The following is a 24,274-nucleotide window of genomic DNA, read 5'->3' on the forward strand; positions in this document are numbered from 1 at the left end:
AGTGGGGAGAGAAGGAGGGACACAGAGAGACAGACAAACAATAAGGCCTTAGAGATATGAGTATGTCTGTTAACTATACAGAGAGGAGACTCTGTCTATACCTCAAATTGCCCATGTCATTGGGAATGCTAGCTAACCTAGCAAAGAATTCCTCAGAGTGGACAGACTCAAACAACAGACAAGTGTTCCTGTCTCCCAGGAGCCCTCAGCTACCAGAGCCCTAGTTGGCCAGCAGGACTTGGAAAGAGATGAATGTTGGTGCCCAGCTGGCTTTCTCTTTATTCAAATAGGACCCCGATCCATGGGACGGAGCCACCCACGCATCCTGTGTTGGAGCCACCCACACGTAGGACCTGCCTTTCCATTTTACTTAGCACAGTCTCCCACTCTGATATACCCAGAGGTTTGTCTCCAGGGTGATCAAGCTGAAGATAATGTTAGCCATCACAGATGGGGCCAGACACAGGAGGAGATGGCAGCTCATTAGCTAACTGGGGCAGCAGCCGGTGGCAGGAGGTGGCCCTCTGTGTCAGTTCTGTCCACCTTCTTCTGTCACCTGTCCTGATTGTGAGCTTTGATTGTGAGCTTCTCTATAGAGGATGAAGAACAGCACATGGTGACTGGGCATGATGCCTCAGAATGTTGCTTCAGCCGTTTCATTGCTGCCTGCCCCAGACACTGCAGAATTGTAGACCATCTTCATCTCAGGTAGACAGGCCTTCCACGGGCCTTTCTTCATCCCCACACCTCCCACATCAGAACAGGCACCTCTGCTACAGTGGGCAGGTTATCCTGTGCCTGGAGAGCAGAGCCTGGCTTTATGAGACACCTGGGCTGTTCTAAAGGAGACATGGTGGGTTGGGACTTCCACCCATCATGCTATGATCCAGTGTCCCCAGGAAGGTGAGCCGTACTCAGAGGCCTCAAAACGGATCCCTGCTCCAGATCCTTGCTTTGTTCATGCTTTATTTATCTCGTTTTCTTGTACCTTGGATCTCCAACCCAGGAGTGGAAGGCAAGCAATATAAACTCCCTTAGCAAGGGAAGGGACAAGATTCCTGAATCTAACAGTGACACTTCAACCCAAGAAGAGCGGAGTAGACTGACTCTTCCACTGGAGTTTCTCAGTAGACATGAGTGGATTTGAAATGTCCCCTGTGGCATTTGACCTTTTAGAACAGTGATTGCCAACCTGTGGGTCGAAACCCTCTCAGAGGTCAAATATTAGATATTTACAATTCATAACAGTAACAGAATCACTTTCTTTGTAAAGTAGAAATAATTTTATGGTTGGGGGTCACCCCAACATGAGGGTCACAGCATTTGGAAGGTTGAAAACAACTCATAGAGGAGCTGGCATTACCCCCATTCAAGCCTACGACAGTTGACAGTAAAAATAATTCCTTTAGCTACACTGGCACCAACAGACTTGAGACAGAACTCTGAGCACAGAATGTTAGTAGACCCCAGGAGCTGCACTGCCTCTGGCCTGGACATTCCCTTCCTAGAACATCAATTGTATTTAATGTGGAGAACAGGTTGTTCCAACTCTGTGCCACGGATATTCATTTCCTGTTTGGGTGGTGTGAACGCGTAGGTCTGTTTCTGTGTCTGCTGGTCTGTTCCCCGGGTCTGTTTACTGAGCTTTGTGACAGCATCATATCAATATGAGACATAGCGATGTCAAGGGAGTAAGCCGTGGTCCCAGCTTTTGTTCATCTCTTTCAAAATTGCCTTGACATCCTCGGGTTGCTGAGTTTCTAATTTCCAGGAACAATTTAGCTTATCTTCTGGTACAAAAACAGCCTGTTTGGAGGGGGGTGTGTGTGAATCTATAGATCGCTGTAGGGAGGGCAGACACCTCTGAGACATCAGATGAGGACCTGACCAGACCTGTGAACAATGGTTCCTGGGTGCACAGAGGGTCTGCCAGAGGTGAGCTATTCTGGGTGGGGCTCATTTTCATACAGATACTTTTTATTTAAGTGAGAAAAGGACTGGGGGCAGGGGAGTCAGTGGTTCCCCCAGCACTTGTTGCACAGTGTGAGGGTTTGAGTTTGAATCCATGTAACTGCTGGGTGTGGCTGTGCCTGCCTGCCAGCAACCCCAGTAGTATGTGATGCAGAAACAGAAGGGATATTGGACTTGCTGGCTGCCAACCCAGCTCAAGGTTCAAAGAGAAAGCCTGCCTCAGGGGACAAAGGCAGAGGGTGATAGAGCAGGACACCCAATGACCTTCTCTGCATCCATGTGCATGCACAGGGTGTGCCCCTACACATACATGTGCTTATACACCTCAGACACATATATCAGACTCACATACACACAAAAAAAATTAATGAGAACAATTATAGAAATGGAGAGAGATGTATGGACCTGTTGGTTGGAACAATGGGGAGGGCTTGATTAAAGGGTATGAACTTCCAGTTATAAGATAAATTATGAAATCTGAAATGCACTTTGGTGAGATTATCAGTAGTATGGTATTTTATGCTTGATTTTTAAGAGGATATATAATAAGCATTATCACCAAAATAATAAAAAATAAAGGTAACTGTGAGATACAGAATGTATTGATTCCTAGTGCATATGAGGGTCAGGTCACCACTTTTTACATTTTAAATATATATAGTTTCATTTACCAGTTATACTTTAATAAAGCTGAAAAAGCTGAGAGGAAGAGGGCATATACTCAGCATTCACGTTTCTCTCAAAGGGCTCATGGAGCCTGAACTTAAAGCAGGACATAGGGACTGGGGTTTAAAGCATAAACTGTGCTAACAGAGGGCCTGAGTTCAGTTTCTAGCACCAAAGGCAGCTCTGTGATACCCTCTTCTGGCCGCTGCAGGAACTGCACGCACACACACACACACACACACACACACACACACACACACACACGCACGTGCACGTGCATGCACAACAGAGAGAGAGAGAAAGAGAGAGAGAATACATAGACACACATAAATAAAAATAAACATAAAAGAGAAAAGAAAAAATCTGGGAGTAGAGAGATGGCTCTATAGTTATAAGAGCATCTACTGCTCTTCCACAGAACCCAAGTGGCCCACGCCACTGCCTGTGACTCCAGAGTCAGGGGATCCAACCCCTTCTTCTGATCTCTGAGGGCTTCTGCACACATATGATGCACTTAATGTACACTCAGGCAAATATACATTAAGTAAAAATGAACTTTTGAAAAGAGGACAAGAGCAAAGGTTTGTCTCCCCAGCATAAGAAGGGACTAGCCAGTGTCTCACACCTGCCTCATGTTGGGAGGGCAGCCTTTAAATACGTAAATCCTCAGGGCTTCTGCAAAGCAAAGGACAGGGAGAGCAGATCGGGTAGCTCTCACTTAGGTCCCTGAGTGACCTAATTTGTAGGAGGCAGGGCACACCATGAGAGCTGTGGAGTTCTTTAGGGACAAATACAAAAGGTGATGCTGGGTCCGTTCTGGACCACATAAAGCTCTCAAAATCAACACTGAACAGCAGAGAGCGCTTTTCAGTTTCTCCTCCTCTGGGAAGATGTACGAGAGCCCTGTATGTGAGCTGCATCCCCTACACCTTGAAAGCTGGCCTGCCCTAATGATGCCCTGCAGGCCTGCCTTGGGTGTGAATTGCGCAGAATGGTCATAAAAGCAACAAAGATTCCTTCGTGTGTGTGTGTGTGTGTGTGTGTGTGTGTGTGTGTGTGTGTGTGTGTGTGTAATTCAGAGACTGCACTAGCACGGGGCACTTAGGAACCTGTGCATAAGCAAAGCACTAGAAAGCGATGCATGGTAGGTAAAAACATAAAAAGGGGGGGGCTAAAGGTGGTATGCTTGACCATAGGATACGTAGAGTGTCCTGTGGCACTTACCTTGGGAGACATGAACAAATGTCTATCCACCCCAGATAGAGGACTAAACTAACAGACCAAAGTGTAAATACCACTAAAGTCCAGTTTGGTGAACTCATCTGTTTTTCTGGGGTTACTTACAGGAGCAGAAATGACTAAGTGACAACTGCATCGCCAAAGCCTACCCCAGCACAGTGACAGCTCACAAATCTGGGAGCACACTGCACAGCCTACAGCCTCTCTGCAGGTTGAGAACAGTCCTTTCCAGGTGGCTCAGTTGATCTGGGCCTCTTCCAGGCAGCTCTCTCTGCTTCTCCCAGTGACTGGGTGACCCTCTGCCTCTTTACTGCTTATTCTTGGAGAAGGAGGGGCCTAGTGAATCTGGTCAGTTTCAGTGACTTCCTAAAACTATTTTGAGTTGTTTTCTTCCTGCCTGAAAGCTCCATTTTCCTACAAAGGGAGTGTCTCACCTCCCCTAGAACACCCTGTTGTCCCTTCTCCCTGCAAACCCTGTCAGTATTAAAGTGCTTCCCTCCAAAACGAGAGGAAGTGTCACACAAGAGAAGACGTGAGGAAATTAGCAACAGAGCATTGAATTTATTCTGAAGAGTTGTTGCAGGGACCAACATATCCCCAGCTTCATTCAAATAAAAACCACACATAGACAGCTCTATCCCAGGGCCCTGTGTCTCCAGGTGCTGGGCACAAGCTGGAGAGAAAGCTTTTTCTTCAGCCTCCAAGATGGGATATCCTCAGAGACATCCAAATGTGGACTTACAGACTCAAGAAATATAAAAACCCCATATGAAGTAAATTACTTTAAAGGTTTTTTAAGTTATGTGTATATGTTCTACGTATAGAAGGCTAAAGGGATGTACGTGTGAATTCAGTGCCTGTGGTGCCCAGAAGAAGGCATTAGATCCCTTGGAACTTGAAAGGGAAAGAATCTGCACAGGACACACCAAGACCAGGTTCTCCAGCCCAAAGGAGATTTATTTGCCCCAGAGAGACAAAGGGTGGGAGATAAGAGACAACACAGGAGATAAAGGTGAGGGAGAAGAGAAGCCAGGGAGAGGAGGGAAGGGATATATTTGTCCCAGAGGGGCAAAGGACTGTCTCTGAGTAAAGAGGAGGCAGACCTGAAGCCTGTAGGCAAATGGCAGTTTATAAAGGGAAATGGAACACACGCGCACACACACACACACACACACACACACACGCACGCACACACGCACACACACGCACACGCACACACACGCACACACGCACACACGCACACGCACACACGCACACACGCACACACGCACACACGCGCACACACGCACACACGCACACACACACACACACATTAGGATACGTAGGTTTGTTTTTGATTGGGCAGATTAATTGACTGAGCCTCAAGAAGTTCCTGATGCCAATGGAGGAGCTAGAGAAAGTAACCAAGGAGCTAAAGGGTTCTGCAACCCTATCGGTAGAGCAACAATATGAACTAACCATTACCCCCAGAGCTCGTGTCTCTAGCTGCACATGTAGCAGAAGATGGCCTAGTCGGCCATCAGTGGAAAGAGAGGCCCATTGGTCGTGCAAACTTTATATGCCTCAGTACAGGGGAACGCCAGGGACAGGAAGTGGGAGTGGGTGGGTGGAGGAGTGGGTAAGGGACTTTTGGGATAGCATTGGAAATGTAAATGAAATAAATACCTAATTAAAAAAAAAAAAAAAAAAAAAAAGCTCCTGACCTGGTCTTCAATCCTTTGATAGCTGGCCCTTGGTGGTCAGCCTCAGGACGGGCAAGTGGCCAAATAAGGACATGGACCTTGGTGGCTCGCTTTAGCAGTGTAATCTAGCAGTTTAGCAAGGCAGAGGGGATGGGGGAAGGGCGAGGCCTGCCAGAGCTATGTTTGCCTTGCTTGGCTCAGGTCTACTAGAGCCCTTCAGAGCTGGAGTTACAGGCATTTGTAAGCCACCCAGTGTAGGTGATCATTAGATTCTGGCTCAAGAAATTGTCTGAATAGTCCCCACAAACAAGCAAATCAGAGACGTGAGACTTTGGGAGTGTGGTCATAACCATAATGCTCTTGCATCTTAGTGCCAAAGGATGAGGCTCATTGCCAGGTGTGGCTGCTGTGTAATGGCCTTGGAGACAGCTTGTGTGTGAAGAATTGCCTTGAGTTACTCAAAATAATTGTCTATAGACTCCTGTTTTCTTCTTTAAAAGTACAGGCAGGCCCTGAGGCCAGGGTGTGTGTGAATATGTGAGAATCCTGCCAAGCTATTTGAACTTGAAAACTGAGAGCAGTCGCATCCTCACGGTGTGCATTGAAGGACATCACACCGGCATTTTACTCCATTTTGTTTTGGACCTTGGGGGAGTGTCTGAACCGTGCATTAATGAGTGTGTTGTGTTATTTCTGAGTGCTAAAAAGCAAGAAACTAAAAAATTTCATCAAGGAAATTTAGCATATTTGAGGGTGTGTTTTTCCTTCCTTCCTTCCTTCCTTCCTTCCTTCCTTCCTTCCTTCCTTCCTTCCTTCCTTCCTTCCTTCCTTCCTTCCTTCCCTTCTTCCTTCCATCCTGTCTGTTTTACTATGACCCTGTGCAGAGTCCCTGACTCATAGGGCTTCCTTGGAGGGTGGACAGAGAGCTCTGGGCCAGTCTTTGGGGCTCTAGCTGTGGGTCCCTAGGAGCTAAGAAGATTCTCAAGTGACTTCCCACCTTTGAAAACCTTCATCTGAATGATAGAAGAAATGCAGATGATTTGTAAAGGTCTCTGAAAGCTCTGGATGGGGAAGTGGCCAGCACAGTCCAGAATTCCTCCCTGGTCTAGAGCTGAGGTCTGCTTAGAGGGACAGCAGAGCAGCCCCAGGTGAGTTTATCTGAGGACAACTGAGGACATGCGGTTCCACCACCCAGCCTTCCCCATCCTCTGCCTCCATTCTGCAAAGCTAGAAGACCAGCAGGACTGTGACCCTGGACAGAGGCAGCCACATTTTTAAAAGAGGAACCGTTCTTTGCCAGTTAAAATGACAGCTATACAAAAAATCTGGGTGTTCTGAGCTGTGGTTTGCCAGGGCTCCTGCAGTTTGGCAAAGCCCCTGTTTACCGTTTGGATGAAGAAAACACCCTACCCAGCCTGCCTCCTACTTCTTACCCTCCAGATCAGCTCATTTTTAGTATCTGTAGACCTGCCAAGAACCCAGGCGGGTGTGGGGAAAGATAGCTCGTCTGTTGCTATGGAAGCCCTCAGATTCTCAAGGCCCAGGCCTGGAATTGCTGACTTTGTAGATGCATCCCTCCGCGGCCCTGGAGGAAGCGGAGCGATGGTGACTCTTCTGTATTACCTGTGATGTTACTGAGAGCCAGCTCTGCTGAGTGCGGATACCGTTACCCCTTACACAGAGGAGGAAAACGGGGGCGGGGGTGCCTGGTCCAGAAGAGGCTGGATCTCTACCGGATCTCTGAGTGTTCTGGCTCCGTTCTCAAGGGTGGTCTTGTTCTGAGAACTTGTTTTCTAAAGAGCTCGAAGGGGGCTGGCAAGCCAGTGAGGTGGCTCAAGGCATGTGCCACACAAGCCTGGCGATGTGAGTTCCATCCTGTTAGAAAGGAAAGACGCTGGTTCAGCCCCGGTCAGTGACTGACGTTTTGGTGAGAAATCAGACAGAAAGTTAATCTTTCCAAACAGCTAACCCAGAGCTTCTCTTGGGAGATATTTTTGGTTACGTGCAGATGGAGCTGATCGTTCACAGTCAAGTCCTGCTTCGTAGAGAATGCCAAGAGCAAATAAGAAGTGACTCCCCCCACCATGTGCCCCCTACATGCATGTCCGTGACCCCCCCACCATGCGCCCCCTATATGCATGTCCACGACCACGTTCACTCTAGAGGTAGTGTTTGGAAGTAAATGTGAATAAATTTCCATCCTGAAGGAGACATCCTGCAAAGCGACCACACAGTCCTAAGACCCTCAAGGGTCTCTGTGAGCTACAGCTACAGATGTCTGCCTGGACAGTAGACCCTAGCTCTGTGGGCACCAACAAGGCATTTGAATTCCTCCACTGATGCCCAGGTGATGAGGGTAGAGAGTGAATTCAGGAACTTGGAGGAATTCAACCCAAGAGGGTTAGAAACCCCGGTGCTCCATCAGGCTCAGGGCATTGCACCTAGCGGGCAGGACTGGTTTACATCATAAATGGCCAGCTCCTTTCCAGGGCTACTGATCATTCCTCATGTAAAACACTAGCAGTGGCCTTTTCTGAGATTTACATTTGAGCATAAATACACTGGCTTCAGGTTTTATGGGAAGAACTTGATGTACTTTCCTTTTTTTGCCACAGCCCTGGAATTTGCATGGAGATGAGGATTTTGCAAATCTTTTGCCTAATGCAATACAGTCCATGGGATTGTGATCTTTCAGATCTCTCTGTGGATGTGTGTGTGTGTGCTTGATGCTCTCGCAGAGAAGCTTAGCTCAGTTCCCAGCTCCTAGGTCAAGCTTCCTACCACCACCACCACCACCACCATTGTCACCACCACCATCGTCACCACCACCACCACCACCACCATTGTCACCACCACCACCACCACCACCATCGTCACCGTCACCACCACCACCATCATCATCACCACCACCATCGTCACCACCACCACCACCACTATTGTCACCACCATAGTCACCATCACCATCGTCACCGTCACCACCACACACTCCAGCTCCAGGGAAAGCTGGTGTCTTCTTCTGGCCTCCGTAGGCACTGCACCCACAGATGCACAAACAAAAACAAACATTTAGTAACTGAAAATTAAATAATTAAAGTTACAAAAGTCTGTAAAATTCAGGCAGATGTTGACTGGTAACCACTTTGGACACAAAGATGAAGATGCCAAGGTGCTCAGAAGCAAAGCAACTTGTGTGGTCCCACAGGTATCAAGGGGTGGGGCTGTGTTGTCACTTGGCTCCCAGTAGATCAGTGTTTGTTTGAATCAAACCTGGTCACACTTGAGCGTCCCTTTGCCTGGGAGGTGTATGCAGAAAAGACTCCTCAGAGCTCTCTTCCAGATTTACCTTCCTCGTCCCCATCTTCCTTCTGCCATCCGATCTGAGTTTGTGACTGACGTAAGTCTTGTCAGTGTGGCTGAGGGAGCACACAGGACTACAACTGGGATTGTTCCAAACCGATGCAGCTTGAATTAGCAAAGCAAGGAAGGTGGAAAAAATAAAATCAGTGTAAAAATCCATGTGAATTTTCTCTACAAAGCTTAATCAAACCCGGAGGCTTTAAGTGAGCTGCGGCGGCCCTCTCGCCCGGCTTCTCATGTGTTTGGTGGGCTTTTCCTGGCTGGCTTGTCTGAGATTTCACAGCTCCACAACACCTCCCTCCCAAAGCCAGTAATAGAAACTGGCAATGCTGTGTGCCAGTCCTTCACTCTGGATTACCCTCTGCACAGAGCCCTGAATCTCGTCTCAAAAAAAGGATGCCTGGGTCACCATATTTCTTTGAGCCTTTCTAGCCAGGAGCACAGAGAGGAGAGATTTGGGGTCTCTACCACCTACCTCCTGCCAGTTGATTCTTTTTCAAGATACCTCAGGTCTCATCTGGGCCCAAGAGTTTGGCAGAGAGAACGTCACTGGTCCTGGTAACCTTAGCAATTAAATTTCGCAGTTTAATGTGATCTGTTATTTTCTATACTCCTTTGTCAGAGACTGCCTGTTTGTTGCTGTAGGTGTCTTTCCGTCAAAACAGGTCATCTTTGACCAATCTTGTGCATGGGTTTTTGGTTTGTGTTCTGTGTATCTGTGAATAAGTTGAAAAGTGAACTATAAAATGCCTTTGAACTACTGTCTCCACTTGAGAGAACACAGGGATGGGTCAGGTACTGTGCCCTTCCTCTGCTGATGCAGCAAAGGAGCACCGAGCATATATGGAGAGCTGCCTTTCTGCGCTTGCCCCACCTCTGACCTGCACCTGGTGGAGGGAACATCCTTGTGTGTTCAAGGAAGCTGACTTATTTCAAACTAACCCTACACATATGTTCCTGAACAGCAACCACAAAGACACATATGTTCCAGATATGAGATCAGCCACACTGGAATGTTACACCCCTTGTCCTAGCAGGGACTGTGACTGGTTCCTCAGGTCCCAAAGCTTAGTGCAGAATCCCCAGGTTTTTTGCCTACCTGTTTTATTTCACTTTTTATTTTAATGTTTCTTATTCCATACAAAGCAACAAGTTTATAGCATTTTCATGCATAATTATATCTTTGTCCTTTCAAAAAAAATGTTTATTTTAGTTATGTGTATGAATGTTTGCCTGAGTGTGTGTGTGATCATATGTATGTGTGTGTGTTATCATATGTATGTGTGTGTTATCATGTTGCGCTCACCTCATCCAGCAAGAAAAAACGCAACACGGTCGGATTCTTCTCAACAGCCTTTTTTATTTTAGGAACACCTCCATGCTACGGGGGAACCCCGGAAACCCCGGGAGGAGTGCTTATATACCCCCCAGCACTGGGGAGAGCTATGTGTCCTCCTGGGATTGGTCAGTCTGTTGGCACTTTGATTCGTATGCACCTGCTCAGGAGGGGTTGGCGCCAGATTCGGGCTAGCGCCTGCGCAATGGCGTTGTTTACGGCACCAGTGTGCCGGAGGCCGGCGCCATCTTTTAGGCGCACAGCTGCCTACATTATCATATGTATGTGTGTTATCATATGTATGTGTGTGTGCATGTGTGTGTGTTATCATATGTATGTGTGTGTGTGTGTGTGTGTGTGTGTGTGTGTGTGTGTTATCATATATGTGTGTAATATCTGTGGAGGCTGAAGGAAGATCTTCAGTGCTGGATCTCCTGGAGCTGAAGTCACAGGTGGTTATGACGTTGCCTGCTGTGGCTTCTAGGAACCAGTCCTCGGGTTCCTTCCAAGAGAGTGAGAACTTTTAACAGAGGAGTCATCTCTCCAGCCCCTCAAATATCTCTTCACCAGAATTAATGGCTTTGACTCCTTTATGATAAACATAAATTAAAGTTACATTGCTGTACTGATGTTCAAAGATTAGCAAAGATGGAAAGGTGAAACAGTGTACAGCAGAGATGCTGACAAGTTGCTAACAGGGCCATACATGGGAACAGCACACATGAGCTATACATGGGGATAGCACACGTGAGCCATACATGGGGATAACTAACATGCATGAGTCATACATGGGGATAACTGACACACATGAGCCATACATGGGGATAACACACGAGTCATACATGGGGATAACTAACACACATGAGCCATACATGGGGATAACTAACACACATGATTCATACATGGGGATAACTGACACACATGAGCCATATATGGGGATAACACACATGAGTCATACATGGGGATAACTAACACGCATGAGTCATACATGGGAATAACTGACACACATGAGCCATACATGGGTATAGCACACATGAGCCATACATGGGTATAGCACACATGAGCCATAACTGAGGATAGAACACATGAATAAAATTTCCTATCACCTATAAATGGTGGGTAAACCTTTCAGACCATGTGTCTGTGCCTAGGAATTTATCCTACAGATATGTTCATTTACATCCAGTGGGTCGGGTAAGAAGCCTTTCTTGAAGCATTGATGTGATAGCAAATTCGAACAATCTGGATACCAATAAGTAAATAGAGCACAGGATAAATAAGTTGTAGAAGGCCATCAAGTGATGTATTTATGAACCCCTACAAAGGAGCAAGGAGCATGCTTGCTGTGGTGGGGTCTAGGGTGGGTTCTTATGAGCCCTGCAGCACAGAGTGGTCACTTCTGCAGGTCCAGTGTCTCGTGTGTACATAAAGGAATTGATCACATTGCTCACTGTCTTCGTTACTGTTCCATTGCTGTGAAGAGTCACAGTGACCAAGTCAACTTATGAAAGGAAGCGTTTAATTGGAGGCTGGTGTACAGTTAACAGGGGTTAGCCCACAATCATCATGGCGAGAAGCATGGCAGTGGACAGGCAGTGGGCAGGCAGGCAGGCAGGCAGGCAGGCATGGCGCTGGAGCAGCAGCTGAGAGAGCTTGCAGCTTATCAGAGAGGTGGAGGCAGAAAGGTGGAGAGCAAGACTGTGGGCTTTTGAAACCTCAAAGCCCGTCCCCAGTGACTCACCTCTAACAAGGCTTTGGACAGTTCCACTAACTGGGAACCAAACATTCAAATGTATGAGCCTATAGGGGCCCTTTTCATCCAAATCATCAAAGCAGTCCCAGATGGAAATTGGAGGGATGGTAGCCATGAATGAGTGGAAGAATTAAATCTCAAATCCTGTAATGTGTTATTTATTTCTTGAGGGGGTTGGAAAGATGGCTAAATTTACAAAGCATGTGTCATTCAAACATGATGAGGAGTTTGAAGGCACCAGCACCCACATAAAGAGCTGGGTGCAGTGCGTGTACCTGTAACCCCAGCTCTAGGGAGGCTGATCCCCCAGGTCCAGCTCTAGGGAAGTAGAGAAGGCAGATCCCCAGGTCTTGCTAGCCAGCCACTCTAGCTTAATGGTGAGCTCCAGGTTTAATGAGACTCCTTGTGTCGAAAATTATGTGGGAGCAAGTGATGAAGACAACCAGAACTGACCCCTGGCACACACACACACACACACACACACACACACACACACACACACTTTATTTATTTATTAAAATTACAAGACAAAAAGAGGGATAGGCTCTACCAATGGCCAGTGATAGCCCTTGTTTTTTTTCCCCTTTGGACTGAAAGGACCTTCCTTAGGGGCAGCAGGTGACAGACAATCAGTAAGTGGCAGATGTTAGCTCACTGCAACCCCAGCATCCTCGACCTAAGCATCTTACTATGGATGCACAGTAAGGTCCTCACGATAGCTATAACCGCTCGCTTTCCGGAGTTGCCTCGACTTCCTCGATTGCACAGGTGCAGTGAGAGCATTGACTAATAAAAGCAGCCAGCAGCTTCCTCCAGCAGCCAGGCAAGGCTTCCTTGTAAATAGAAACACCTCATTCCATAGTTGACTGTTGTGTTAGGTAAATTTGGATGAAGGAAGCAAGAAAGGAAGTGCTCACACTTAATACAAATCTGTAGATTCTCTCAAGGTAAACCAGGGACACATCAGCATCTTGGGACCTCAGGGAACCAGTGCTGCCCCTCCCCCTCGGTGTCCCTAGACCACAGGCAGCTATTGACAATGCAGCTCCTTCGTGTCCCTGGAGATGGGCTGGGAGGGAGATGTGATCATTTGTATTCTGAAGATGAAGGTGTGAGGCGTAGGCAGAGAAATAAGTGCCGTCAAGGCCACACGGAGGTAGAGTGTGCGTGCGCTGGCTGCTTTCGCTAGCGACCTCTGCGGATTATACTCATTAGTGGGAGGCTGCACGCTCTCCCAGATGAGCCACCCCAGGCTCAAGAGTACAAATTGGCTGCAGCTAAACCGAGAGCAGCCGATTTCCAGATCCACGTGACTAAATCCAGTTACTTCTGGCAAAGGAAGAGTGAATGCTGGTCTGCTTTATAAGCAAAGGAACAGAAGAGAGGCCACACATGGATGGTCGGCACCTCCTTCCAAAGCTGTGGAGGTCCTGCAGGCTTGACAGCTGCCAGGTTTAATTAAATCAAACTCTGTGAGCCATATTGAACGAGTGAGTCAATCCGAGGGTGGAGCCGAGAGCCACACCGAGTGTGTGATACATGAAAATGATCAAAGCTAAGACGGGCCAGTGTCTGGAGTCCACACAGGGCTGCTTGGGAGCCTAAGAACAGCCTGGTGAGAGAGACTTCAAAGAGGATGTCCTGATGTGCCCAAGCCAGGTGACAGCAACCAGGTAAGTCCTGGAAAGGAAAGGTCCTGGGCACGTGAGTTTTCATCTCTAAATAGACGCACAGACTATGATGTGTCATGGATTTACCTAACAAGTATGGATCCCAGACTCCTCCAAGGCTCCTATTTCATTATACACCAGCTCCATGGGTTTCTGAAAGTTTTAAAGAGTAAGAATGTTAACCAGAAAATGATTGCAATCACAAAATCATGGACTCTGGTCATCTTTTAAAGATTCTATTTCTTTAATTATGTGTATGTATGGGATTGGGGTGGTGCACATAAGCACACATGTGACTGAGGCTGGAAGAGGGCACCAGATCCCTGGAGCTGGGGTCACTGGTGGGTGTGAGATGGACAGCCAAAGTAGATGTTGGGAGCTCACCTCTGAGCCTCTGCAAGGCCTGTACCAGCAGGTGGCGCTAGGTCATCTCTTCAGTTCCAGCACCTTTCATATAAATTGGCTTATTGAGACTTTGCTTCTTGCACTCTTTTTAAAATACTTTATTATTATTTTGTGTGTGTGTGTGTGTGTGTGTGTGTGTGTGTGTGTGTGTGTGTGTTTGTGTCTGTATACACATGTGCACACATGTGTGCAGACACACCTGTTATGAGAAAATAATTTTCAGGAGTGACCATGTGGACTACAAGAGTCAATCTCCGACTCCTCTTCTTCTCTTTTAATTGACATAATGATACACTTATGTATAGAGTCAGAGTACCGATTTAATAGTCGATATGTAATAACCACACTTGGGTCTTCAGCTTGCTGTTTCCTTAAATGTTTGCTCTTCTTTGGTGTTAAGACCCTTTAAACTCGTCTCTTCTGGTTCTTTATAAAGGACATAGTGAGTTGCAGTGACATATAGCCACTGACTGAGCCATAGGTAGTCGGAGCTTGCTACTCCTGAGGGATTGTACCTGTACTGCAAGCTGTCTACTCCCCCACCCCAGCCCCACTCTCTTAACCTCCAGTCACCTCTGTTCTCTCTGCACCTATGAAAACAAATTTCATTCCATGTGAGTGGCAGCCTGCAGGATTTGTGTTTGGCTTGGGCCAAGGAGGCTCTCCCTGCCGACTGTTGCCTTTGCTGAGCAGTGGTGTTTTAGTTTAATCCCATGGATCTATTTTTACCTTTATTGTGTATGTTTTGTTACACTGTATTGAAATGCGCCTCTATTTTTTAGTATGTTTCCTGTTTCGGGTTGTACCCTTAGGTGTTTGATGAGGTATCACGGGCTGAGAGACAAGGGCTTCGTTCCAGTCTTAGGTATATAGATGCCCAATCCTTTCTCTGGCGTGTGTGTCTGATGCCTTCATTAGAGAGTGTTGGTTGTAGGGAACATGTAGATCTAATTCTGGGTTCTCTGTTCTATTCCATTGATCTGCGTTTTGCGTTTTATCTTTGGGCTGCAGTTACTTTGTATTATCAGTGTATCTCCCATTGTCTCATAGCCAACGGGCCTGAAAAGTAGCCTATTCCAAGGCATATAACTGGCTATCCTCAGGCATATAACTGGTTATCCCCAGGTACATAACTGGCTTTCCCCAGGTACATAACTGGCTTTCCCCAGGTACATAACTGGCTATCCCCAGGCACGTAACTGGCTATTCCCAGGCACATAACTGGCTATTCCCAGGCACATAACTGTCTATCCCCAGACACATAACTGGCTGTCCTAAGGCATATAACTGTCTATCCCCAGGCACATAACTGACTGTCCCAAGGCACATAACTGGCTATCCCCAGGCACATGGGGCTGGAGTTCTGAATGCCATCCTACTGCTTGTAGGGTACATCACAGGGTGCATTTGTTGCTTTTAGAAATTATGTAGTATTTTATGTGCATACAAGGGACACATATGAGCTCCAGCACTCATCCCCGGTGCACATTTGAGGTCAGAGGACATGTAGCAGTCTTTCTCTCCATCTAGCATGAAGGTTCTAGAGACTGAACTCAGGTGGTCAGGCGTAGAAGCACGCACCTGTGCCCTCTGAGGGTGACTGCTCTGCCGGCTGCATCCTTTGCCAGGTGCTTTGTTGCATCTGCTTTAACTTCAGATGCGCTGCACACCTCTGCCTGTCTAATTGTTCTTCTCTTTTCAATTCCCTACACAGACGAGTCAGCATGGGGGCTGAGGGCACAAGCTCTGGAGCCCCACCATGGGGCACACAACCTGGTTCTGCCTCTCCCCAATATACTCATACTGGTACTGTGGGATGCTTAGTGTGCCCTCTGGAAAATGAAGAAGGATAAAGAACATTCCCTGGGGCTGTTTTTAACTTAGAAAGTTAATCTTACACCACGTACATGATTGCCTGACACTCAGGAAGTTCAGGATGCATCATGCCCATTGCAGGGGTGGTCTGTGGAGCCCTGGGGACTTGGAAGCCGAATGTGGCAGCACTCACCACTCAGGCTGCATCACCTTCAGGCTCAGTGTCCCACCCGTGTCACCCACAGCCCCCTCCGGCCCCTGTGATGGTGAATATCTGGTTACCTTGACAGGATTCTAGAATCACCTGGGAGATGAGCCTCTGGGCGTATCTGCGAGGACCGTTGTAGATTGCATTGAGGTAAGAAAGTGGGTGGTGCCATACAGTGGGCTGGGGTCCTGGACTGAATGAGAAGGAAACAGGAAACAGGTTCTGCACTGATCTCTCTCTGCTTCCTGACTGTGGATACAAAGTGTCCAGCTGCCTTTAACTCCCATGACCACGCCTCCCCTGCCATCATGGTCTGTACCCTTGCACTAGGAGCCAAAAATCAGCCTTTCCTTTCTGAAGTGGCTTTTGTCAGGAATAGTATCACACAGCTGGAGGAGCTTGCTTTTGTTGGGCTTTGGATATAACCACAGTCCATGGGTCAGTCTCAGGTATCCTTGCTACTAGCCGTGAGTTTCCTTCCCTTGTTGCTCTTTGTAAGCTCCCACTTAGCAAGCTGGGTCACATTAATAGCCACCATCACCTGTCAACCAAGCATGAGACTTCAAGCCTCCTAGCGACATATGTCCACAGATTCGCAGTGACACACTCAGGGGTCTCTGCGTGCACGCTGTACTTACCCATCTTGAGTCTCTGCATCTCTCGACTCCTCAGGATAGATTGCTCTGACGTGTTCCTTCAGAGCATCTCTGTCGTCAGACTGTAGGAATCTTCCTTCACAAACATGCAAGTGACAGGTACTGAATCAACCCGGGGCTCTTCAGGAGCTGTGGGTCTATTTCTAGCTCACTAACGCTCAAAGTGCAGTCCCTCTCACCTGGAAGTGTTCAAAGTCACACTCTCAAGCCTCACTCAGATCTGCTGAAGCAAGGATGCTTGGGAGGGAGGGGCCCAGCACGTGGAAATCAGCAGGCCTTGGGGTAGGAGGGTGGATTGCCTTCAGAACTATCAAATGCTAAGAAATGCATTAATCAACAAGACTAGCTCTTTAGTTAGGATGAAACGTAAGAAGCCTGATGGGATGGTGTATGCTTGTAATCCCAGCACTCAGGAGGTGGAGGCAGGAGCATCTCAAGTTCAAGGCCAGCCTGTGCTACATAGTAAGACATTGTTTCAGAAAAAAGTAAAAAAGACAATGTAAGAATTCAACGTTGGGGCTGGAGAGATGGCTCAGTGGTTTAGAGCTCCGACTGCTCTTCTGAAGGTCCTGAGTTCAAATCCCAGCAACCACATGTTGGCTCACAACCATCCCTAACAAAATCTGATGCCTTCTTCTGGAGTATCTGAGGACAGCTACAGTGTACTTACATATAATAAATAAATAAATCTTTAAAAAGAAAAAAGAAAAAGAATTCAATGTTGTTTTCCTGTCCAAACTGTTTTTAGCATTTATTTAATGGTTATATCCACAGCCTTTAAAAGAGCGAGAAGGAGCTTTGGCTATAATGGGATGGATGCTGATAACAAATAACAGTTCTGAAAAGTCACCTAGGATGGAGTACTGTGCTAGCCCATACCCCAGCCTTATGTCAGCCATCATTATAAACCTGATGAGTATTGATTGCTTGCCTTGTAAGGCTTTGTATTGATTTGAATAAAAATGGCCTGCATAGGCTCATATACTCAATGCTTAGTCCCAAGTTGATAAACTGTTGGAGAAGGATTAGGAAGTGTGGAGTGGGTGTGGCCTTGGTGTCGTGGGTGTGTCACTGGGGGTGGTCTGTCTGTCTGTCTGTCTGTGTGTCTATGCCTGTTGCCTGTGGGTCAGGATGTAAAGCTCTCAGCTGCTGCTCTATCTGTTCCCCACCATACTGATCATGGACTGACTCTCTAAAACTCTAGGCAAACAGGGAAATGAAATGCTTTCTTCTAGAAGTTGCCTTGGTATAGTGACTCCTCCCAGAGGTAGATAGAACAGTGACCATGACTGGGCTCAAGAGAAGATTTTGTTGCTGTTTAGGTTTTGGTTTGTGTTTTGGGAATCGTGTCATTAAACCTTTGAATTTCTTGCAGGACACCATATCCAGGGAATCCTTCCAGAATAGGGTTGAGTGGGTGTGGCTGTCTCTGGACCTTCTCCTCAGTTCTGAGCAGGTGGCTGTGTGAGTTGGTATCGGCAGGTGACAGGCCCAGCCAGGGAGTTCTGGGCTCCTTAGGCTCTGCTGGCAGAAGAAGGCGGAGATGGTGGCCCGGAGGGAAACCTGTGGCTGCACACCAGCATCACAGCTGATGTTGGTTCTGGGCTTTGGGGCTTCAGTGAATGATGAAGGCCTCTTAGCTGGCTTTTACCAGGCTCTCTGTAGGAGAAAGCAACATGGGTGGTTTTTTTTTTTTTTTTTTTCATCTTTCCCTTCTAATTCATTAGAGGGGAAAAAAAAACTTACCATTTTCTGGTTCTTACTATATATATCCAAAGTCTGTAATTGGTTTGTCAGCACATTAGGCCAGATATGTGTCTCATAAAATTTGTCCCCATATTCACCAATATCTATGTTAAGGTAGACAGTAGCTAGCTCTCAGTCACACCAGTAGAAAATGGCAAAATGCAGCCCCATGCTAGTCACGTTCTGGGGGGACAAGAGAACTTCTTCAACAGTGCAAGGCAATCCACAGAAATGTTCCCTCCCTCCCGGAGGCAAATACTTTTCAGGCCTGCAGACTTCAGTCTCCATTCAGTTCCGCTTGTTTCTGCTTTCTTAGCTGTGTGTCGTGGACACGGGCTTGAATCTGGGCGGGAGTCTTAAGTGTGGCATTCTTTATTTTTATCAGAGAAGCAGTGTTAGTCTAACACCACCATCACGGGTCATTTGGAGAACCTAGCTGATTGTAAAGACGTGACGTCATTTTCTTATAACTACTGGACCTGCATTTGAGAGTTTGATTTCATTTATTATATTAATCTATATCACCCCAGTCTGGTTCATTTACCTTAGAAATGGGGATGACGTGAGTTACTGGCTCTGTCTTTTACCATTCAAGTTTAAAACAAGGTTATCATTCTACTTTTAAAAACACCCAGTAAATTTTGCTAGGCCCCTGGTCACCAGGTTTTGATGCCCTATGGAGAATTTTGCTTAAACACAAATTTTAACCCAGCAAGGCTGAGAGGATAGTAGGTGGCTGGGGTTGTGCTTCCTCACCATGCCTCTAGGTGGCGATTGTGCTGTTGATCGCCTGGGAAGCAGTGAGATCAGCAGAACTGGGATTGAGCCAAGCCTTCCTTCCAGACTACACTTTCCTAGCAGACCCCTAGATGGCGCTGGTGCCGCTCGTGCCACTGGCCTTAGGACCAGCCCTGGAGCCGGGGAAATCCGTGGGGGCTTAATTTTGCAAGGTGCCTTGCCTTGCTGGAGTGGGGTCCTAGGACACCTGGCTACATCACTAGCAACTGGGGCCTGAGCAGAATTCTTTGCAGGCAGCCCCTGCCTCCTCACAACTGTGCTGTTTAAATCCAGTCAACCCAGGTCAGTCTGGCATTCTTAGGTGAGGTTTTAATGAGATTCTAATTCTCTCAATGCTGTTCTTAAGCATGAACTAGGATTCTAGTCTGCCTTGGAATGAAAAGACGACGTTTACCAGCAGAGTCATGCCATGTAAGCAGAAATTAGAAAAGCGCTCACACAACTAGCTCACTGGAGGGCTTTGCATTTTGGTGTGCTGCTTGCTAAGTGGTGGGTTTTTTAAGGGAAACATTATGGTTATTTTACGGTTTCCTTCTGATACTTTGCTCCATAGGGCTTCCTGTTGCTTAATCTCTGAACTGAGCAAAAGGCCTAACTTGCAATAAGGGCTCCGCAGGCGCTTCTGTGGCTCAGACTTCAAGGCACGAACCCAAGTGTGGTGTCCACACTCAGGCCTCATGGTTGTTTGTTCTTTGGTTGAATTTGGATTTTTTTTTCCTTTTCCTTTGGAAATCTTTATATTCTTTCTCTGAATTTTCCAAAGGGAGTGTGTATTTTTATATTCACAGTAAGAAACATTACAAAAAGCTGTTCCTCAGATGGAAGGGCTTTAGAGTCTGTTCTCACCAAACATAAAACTCCCACTGTCTACACTGACTATGGCTGCCTTGTTCACTGGGAAATAGCCTTCCCATGGTGCTTCATGCTGACTGAAGAGAGACTGGAGCCTTTTGCTGGCTCACTGGTTCTTTTTATTTCCCCAAGCTGGATTAAAAGTGCTGATAATACAGTAAGAATATCAACTATAAAGCCTCCTGCTAAACAGATGTTTCTGTGAGTTAGCTTTTCTGCATTAATAAACCACAGAGAATTTAGTGGCTTAAAATAGCAAGCATCTGTTGGCTCACTGGGTAGATTCAGATGGGTCCTGCTTCTCACCCAGGGGCCCCTGTGCATCTCTGGCCAGCTGGTAGCCGATAACCTGATTCACCTCTCAGGGCTTGGCTCACCAAAGGTCTCTATCCCAGAGCAGGCCAGCCTGGCTCCATACATATGGTGACAGATAGATGGATCCCCAAAGCATCCAAAGTTTCTGGAGACTGAGGCACAAATACCTCCTTGTGGAGGGGGCTACCAAGAGTTGTCGCCATTCTACAATCTAACGTTTGCTTGTCTAACAGGCTTCTGAGGACACAGTCTCTGGAGTGGTTCTACAACAATGTGAAAAGCCGCTTCAAGCGCTTCGGCAGTGCCAAGGTCCTGAAGAACCTGTACAGAAAACACCGTCTGGAGAGCGGTGCCTGCTTCGACATCCTAGGTACCAGAGTGCCTGCTGCTCTAGGAGGGGTTGGTGGCTGGGGGTAAGAGGAGGAAGAAGGGGATCCACCCTCTTCATAGAGACAGAGAAACTTGTCTAAATAGTAGGTTCTGGAAAGAGGGCGGAGTGTCAGGTTTTAACTCAGGGTTTTGTTTGGGTGTGTGCAGGTGTGTGTGAGTGCATGTGTGTATGGGTGTGCATGTTCGTGTGTGCACTCAGATGGGAAGGTCAGAGGTCATCTTCCAGGGTCAAGAGTTGTCTACCTTGTTTTTGAGACAGGGCCTTTCACAGGCCTGGAACTCACCAAGTAGACTAGAGCAGCCGGTGAGGGAGACCCAGGGACCCACCTGTCTCTGTCCCTCCGTTATCTCTGCCACCACCAGTGTTGGGATTGAAAGCACATGCTGCCGTGCTCAGCTTTTTATGCTGGGACTCAAGTCCTCAAGCGTGAGCAGCAAGCACTTTATACTAAGCATCTCTCTAGCCCCAGCTCACAGGCTGTGAACGTTCCTACTGGACTAGACTTGTTGAGAGTTTGGGAAACCAAGCTGTTTCAGCAAATTGTGGGTGTTTTAATTATGGGTCCTTCTGGTATAAATCGTCTCTGTGTGTTCATGCACGCAAGCATGTGCATGCATCTGTGCACATGTATGTAAAGGCCACAGAAAGCATGATGTTCCCTTCCCTACCCACTCTCTCATCCCCTTGATGCAGAGTCTCCTACTGACCTGGAACCAATCCTCCTGTCCCCACTGCCCACAGCACTGGAGTTGCAAGCCTATGTGAAGCAACACTTAGCTTTTTACACTGGTTCTGGGGATTTGAACTCAGGTCCTCACACTACTGCAAGCAGTGCTCTGACCACTGAGAAACCTGCCCAGCCCCTAGAAACAACTCTTAACTATCACTCCCTGATGACAAACCATTTGAAAGTCATTTCTATGTGGAGATGAGAGACCAGATCTATGTCCTGAGAGGTTATACACCCACAAACTCATATTCTGAGTTCTAGTTCCCAAACTTGGAACCCAGTGTCCTAGCAAAGTGACAAGAATGTCTGTGTCCTCCTGGAAAGTGTCACCTACAAGTTTCACAGGAAGGCGTTTAGCTGAGAAAAGCAATAGCCATATGAGATCAAATATGGTGGCTTAGCTCACTTCTTTCTCAGATTGCATCTCAGGGACACTTCTGCAGTAGAGAAAGGGGGCAGTTAACCCACTAGTGCGAGCAACTGTTTGGGTAGCTGCCACGCCCCATCTAAAGATAAAGAGATGCCACTTCACACAACAGAGAGCTATCTATGTGCCTGTTTTTCTGGTCAAGAAGTCAAGGGCTAGAGAGGGTTGTAACTTGCTGAAGGTGACACAGCAGGTGGTGTGCGGGTCCAGAGACTGGCCTCACATTCTCCAGTTCTCACACCATGGCTTCGCACTTCCCCCATACTGCCTCCAAAAAATGAACGTGGGCTGCTATGTCAGAATACACAGTACTGGGCAACTTGGAAACAGTAGAAGCCTATTTATCTGGATGTTTGAGAGGCTGGAGAAGCCTCTCTCTCTCTCTCTCTCTCTCTCTCTCTCTCTCTCTCTCTCTCTCTCTCTCTCTCTCTCTCTCTCTCTCCCCCTTCAGCTCCCTCTGTGTGTGTGTGTATATATATGCTTGAGTGTATGTGAATGCATGTGTGTATGCACAAGTGCAGTACCTACAGATCTAGAAGAGGCTATCAGCTCCTTTGGAGCTAGAGTTTCAGATGGTTGGGAATTTTCTGGTGTGGGTTCCTGGAGTTAGAGGTGGTTGTGAACCTCCTGATGTGGGTGCTGGGAACTGACCTTAGGTCCTCTGGAATAGCAGGAAAGCTTTCTTAATCACTGAGCCATCTCTCCAGCCCCTTGGTAATGACCATTTTGCTGTGTTATCCAGAGCAGAAGACAGAAAGGCAAGTCACACATGAAACACCAAGAGAAGAGGCAGGGTCATTCCTAATAAGCCCACTCTTGAGTGACTACACTTCCAGGAAACACTAATCCTCCTGGGCTAGTCACCGCTAGTTAAGGCCTGCTTCCCAAATCATCACGCTGAGGATTAAGCTCATCATGAGTTTAGAGAGAAAATATACTCAAGTCATAGCAGAAGATAATTGCACCAAACCCCACTGTGCAGAGAGAAAAACAACAGGTCAAATCCTGGACCATTGTAGCATGAACCCATTTGCAAGGCAGGCTTCATCAGTGTGGCTGATCCACCAGCTCTGTGGCTCAATCCCACCCATGTTCATCAGAGACCTCTCACGGCCGTGTTACTCTCTCCTCTAGGAGGAGGATTGTTTGAACCAAACTTGGAGAATGAAGGGAGCATTTCAGGAAGTGACTCCACATTCTACAGGCAGTCAGAAGGTAAGGGCACTTGACTGACCGCTGCTCACAAGTTGGAGGGCTCAGAGGCTGGAGTGGGCTAGCTGTGATCACAGCCATGCTGTGAGGGACCTGTGAGAGTTCTGAAATTGGAAGACAATAATCAAGCCAGGAGCCTGCACTTCCTGTGTGAGACTATTTCCACCATTTACTAACATTACATTTTATGCTAACACCCTCATCCAAGAATTACAGAATGGCTTCAGAACCCTTGCTGGGACTTGGTAACCATCCCCATCACACCCATGCCCGCTCCAGTGCCTTGCCTGGCCACTAGTTGTAAAATGCCTGAGTTTATGGACTCAGCCTGTCTACCAAGGCATCACTGGCGACTAGTCTGGAACCTAGGTCAGTGGAGTTACTCACTCATGTTTGCTGAGAGTGTGAGGCCTGAAAATGCTTTGGTGGGTAAGATGTGGCTAAAGTATATTGTATACATGTACAATTAATATATGCTAATTGTAAAACACTACATCAGGATTGGTGAGACAGCTCTGTAGATGCTGCAGCCAAGCCTAGTGACCTGAGTTCAGTCCTGGGACCAATGGTAGAGAAGACAACTGATTCCGCAAGTTCTCCTCTAACTGCCACACATATGCTATGGCATACCCACACACACATATCACATGCACATACATACACACATACATACACACATATACACATATGTATTCACACATACACAAATGCATATACACATACAAACATGTACACACACAACATATACATATACACACATACACACATATACATATACACACATACACACATTCATGCTACACACACATACACACAATGTACACACACATGCACACATACAAACACAGACATACATACACATACACTTTTTATACACACACATAAACACATATACATACACACATATACGTACAGATACACATATACACAGAGAGACATACACACATACACATATACACACAGACAGACACACATACACACATATAAACATAAATTATAATTTTAAATAGAATAATCTTAATATATTGATGAGTATCAGAGAAGC

General features: G+C 47.0%; 1 protein-coding gene across 2 annotated transcripts in view; it reads left to right on the top strand.

Moving 5' to 3' along the window:
- Positions 1-24,274, top strand: part of Myrip (myosin VIIA and Rab interacting protein) — a 169,351-nt gene that overhangs the window by 90,617 nt on the left and 54,460 nt on the right. For both annotated transcript variants that reach the window (XM_021172036.3, XM_029482017.2), the window contains 2 exons: positions 20,703-20,839; positions 23,152-23,232. In XM_021172036.3, coding sequence (XP_021027695.1) covers positions 20,703-20,839; positions 23,152-23,232 — 218 coding nt within the window. The remainder of the gene's footprint in view (positions 1-20,702; positions 20,840-23,151; positions 23,233-24,274) is intronic.

This window comes from Mus caroli, unplaced genomic scaffold (assembly GCF_978045245.1).
Source record: "Mus caroli unplaced genomic scaffold, Mus_caroli_1 scaffold_11, whole genome shotgun sequence".
NCBI classification, from domain to species: domain Eukaryota; kingdom Metazoa; phylum Chordata; class Mammalia; order Rodentia; family Muridae; genus Mus; species Mus caroli.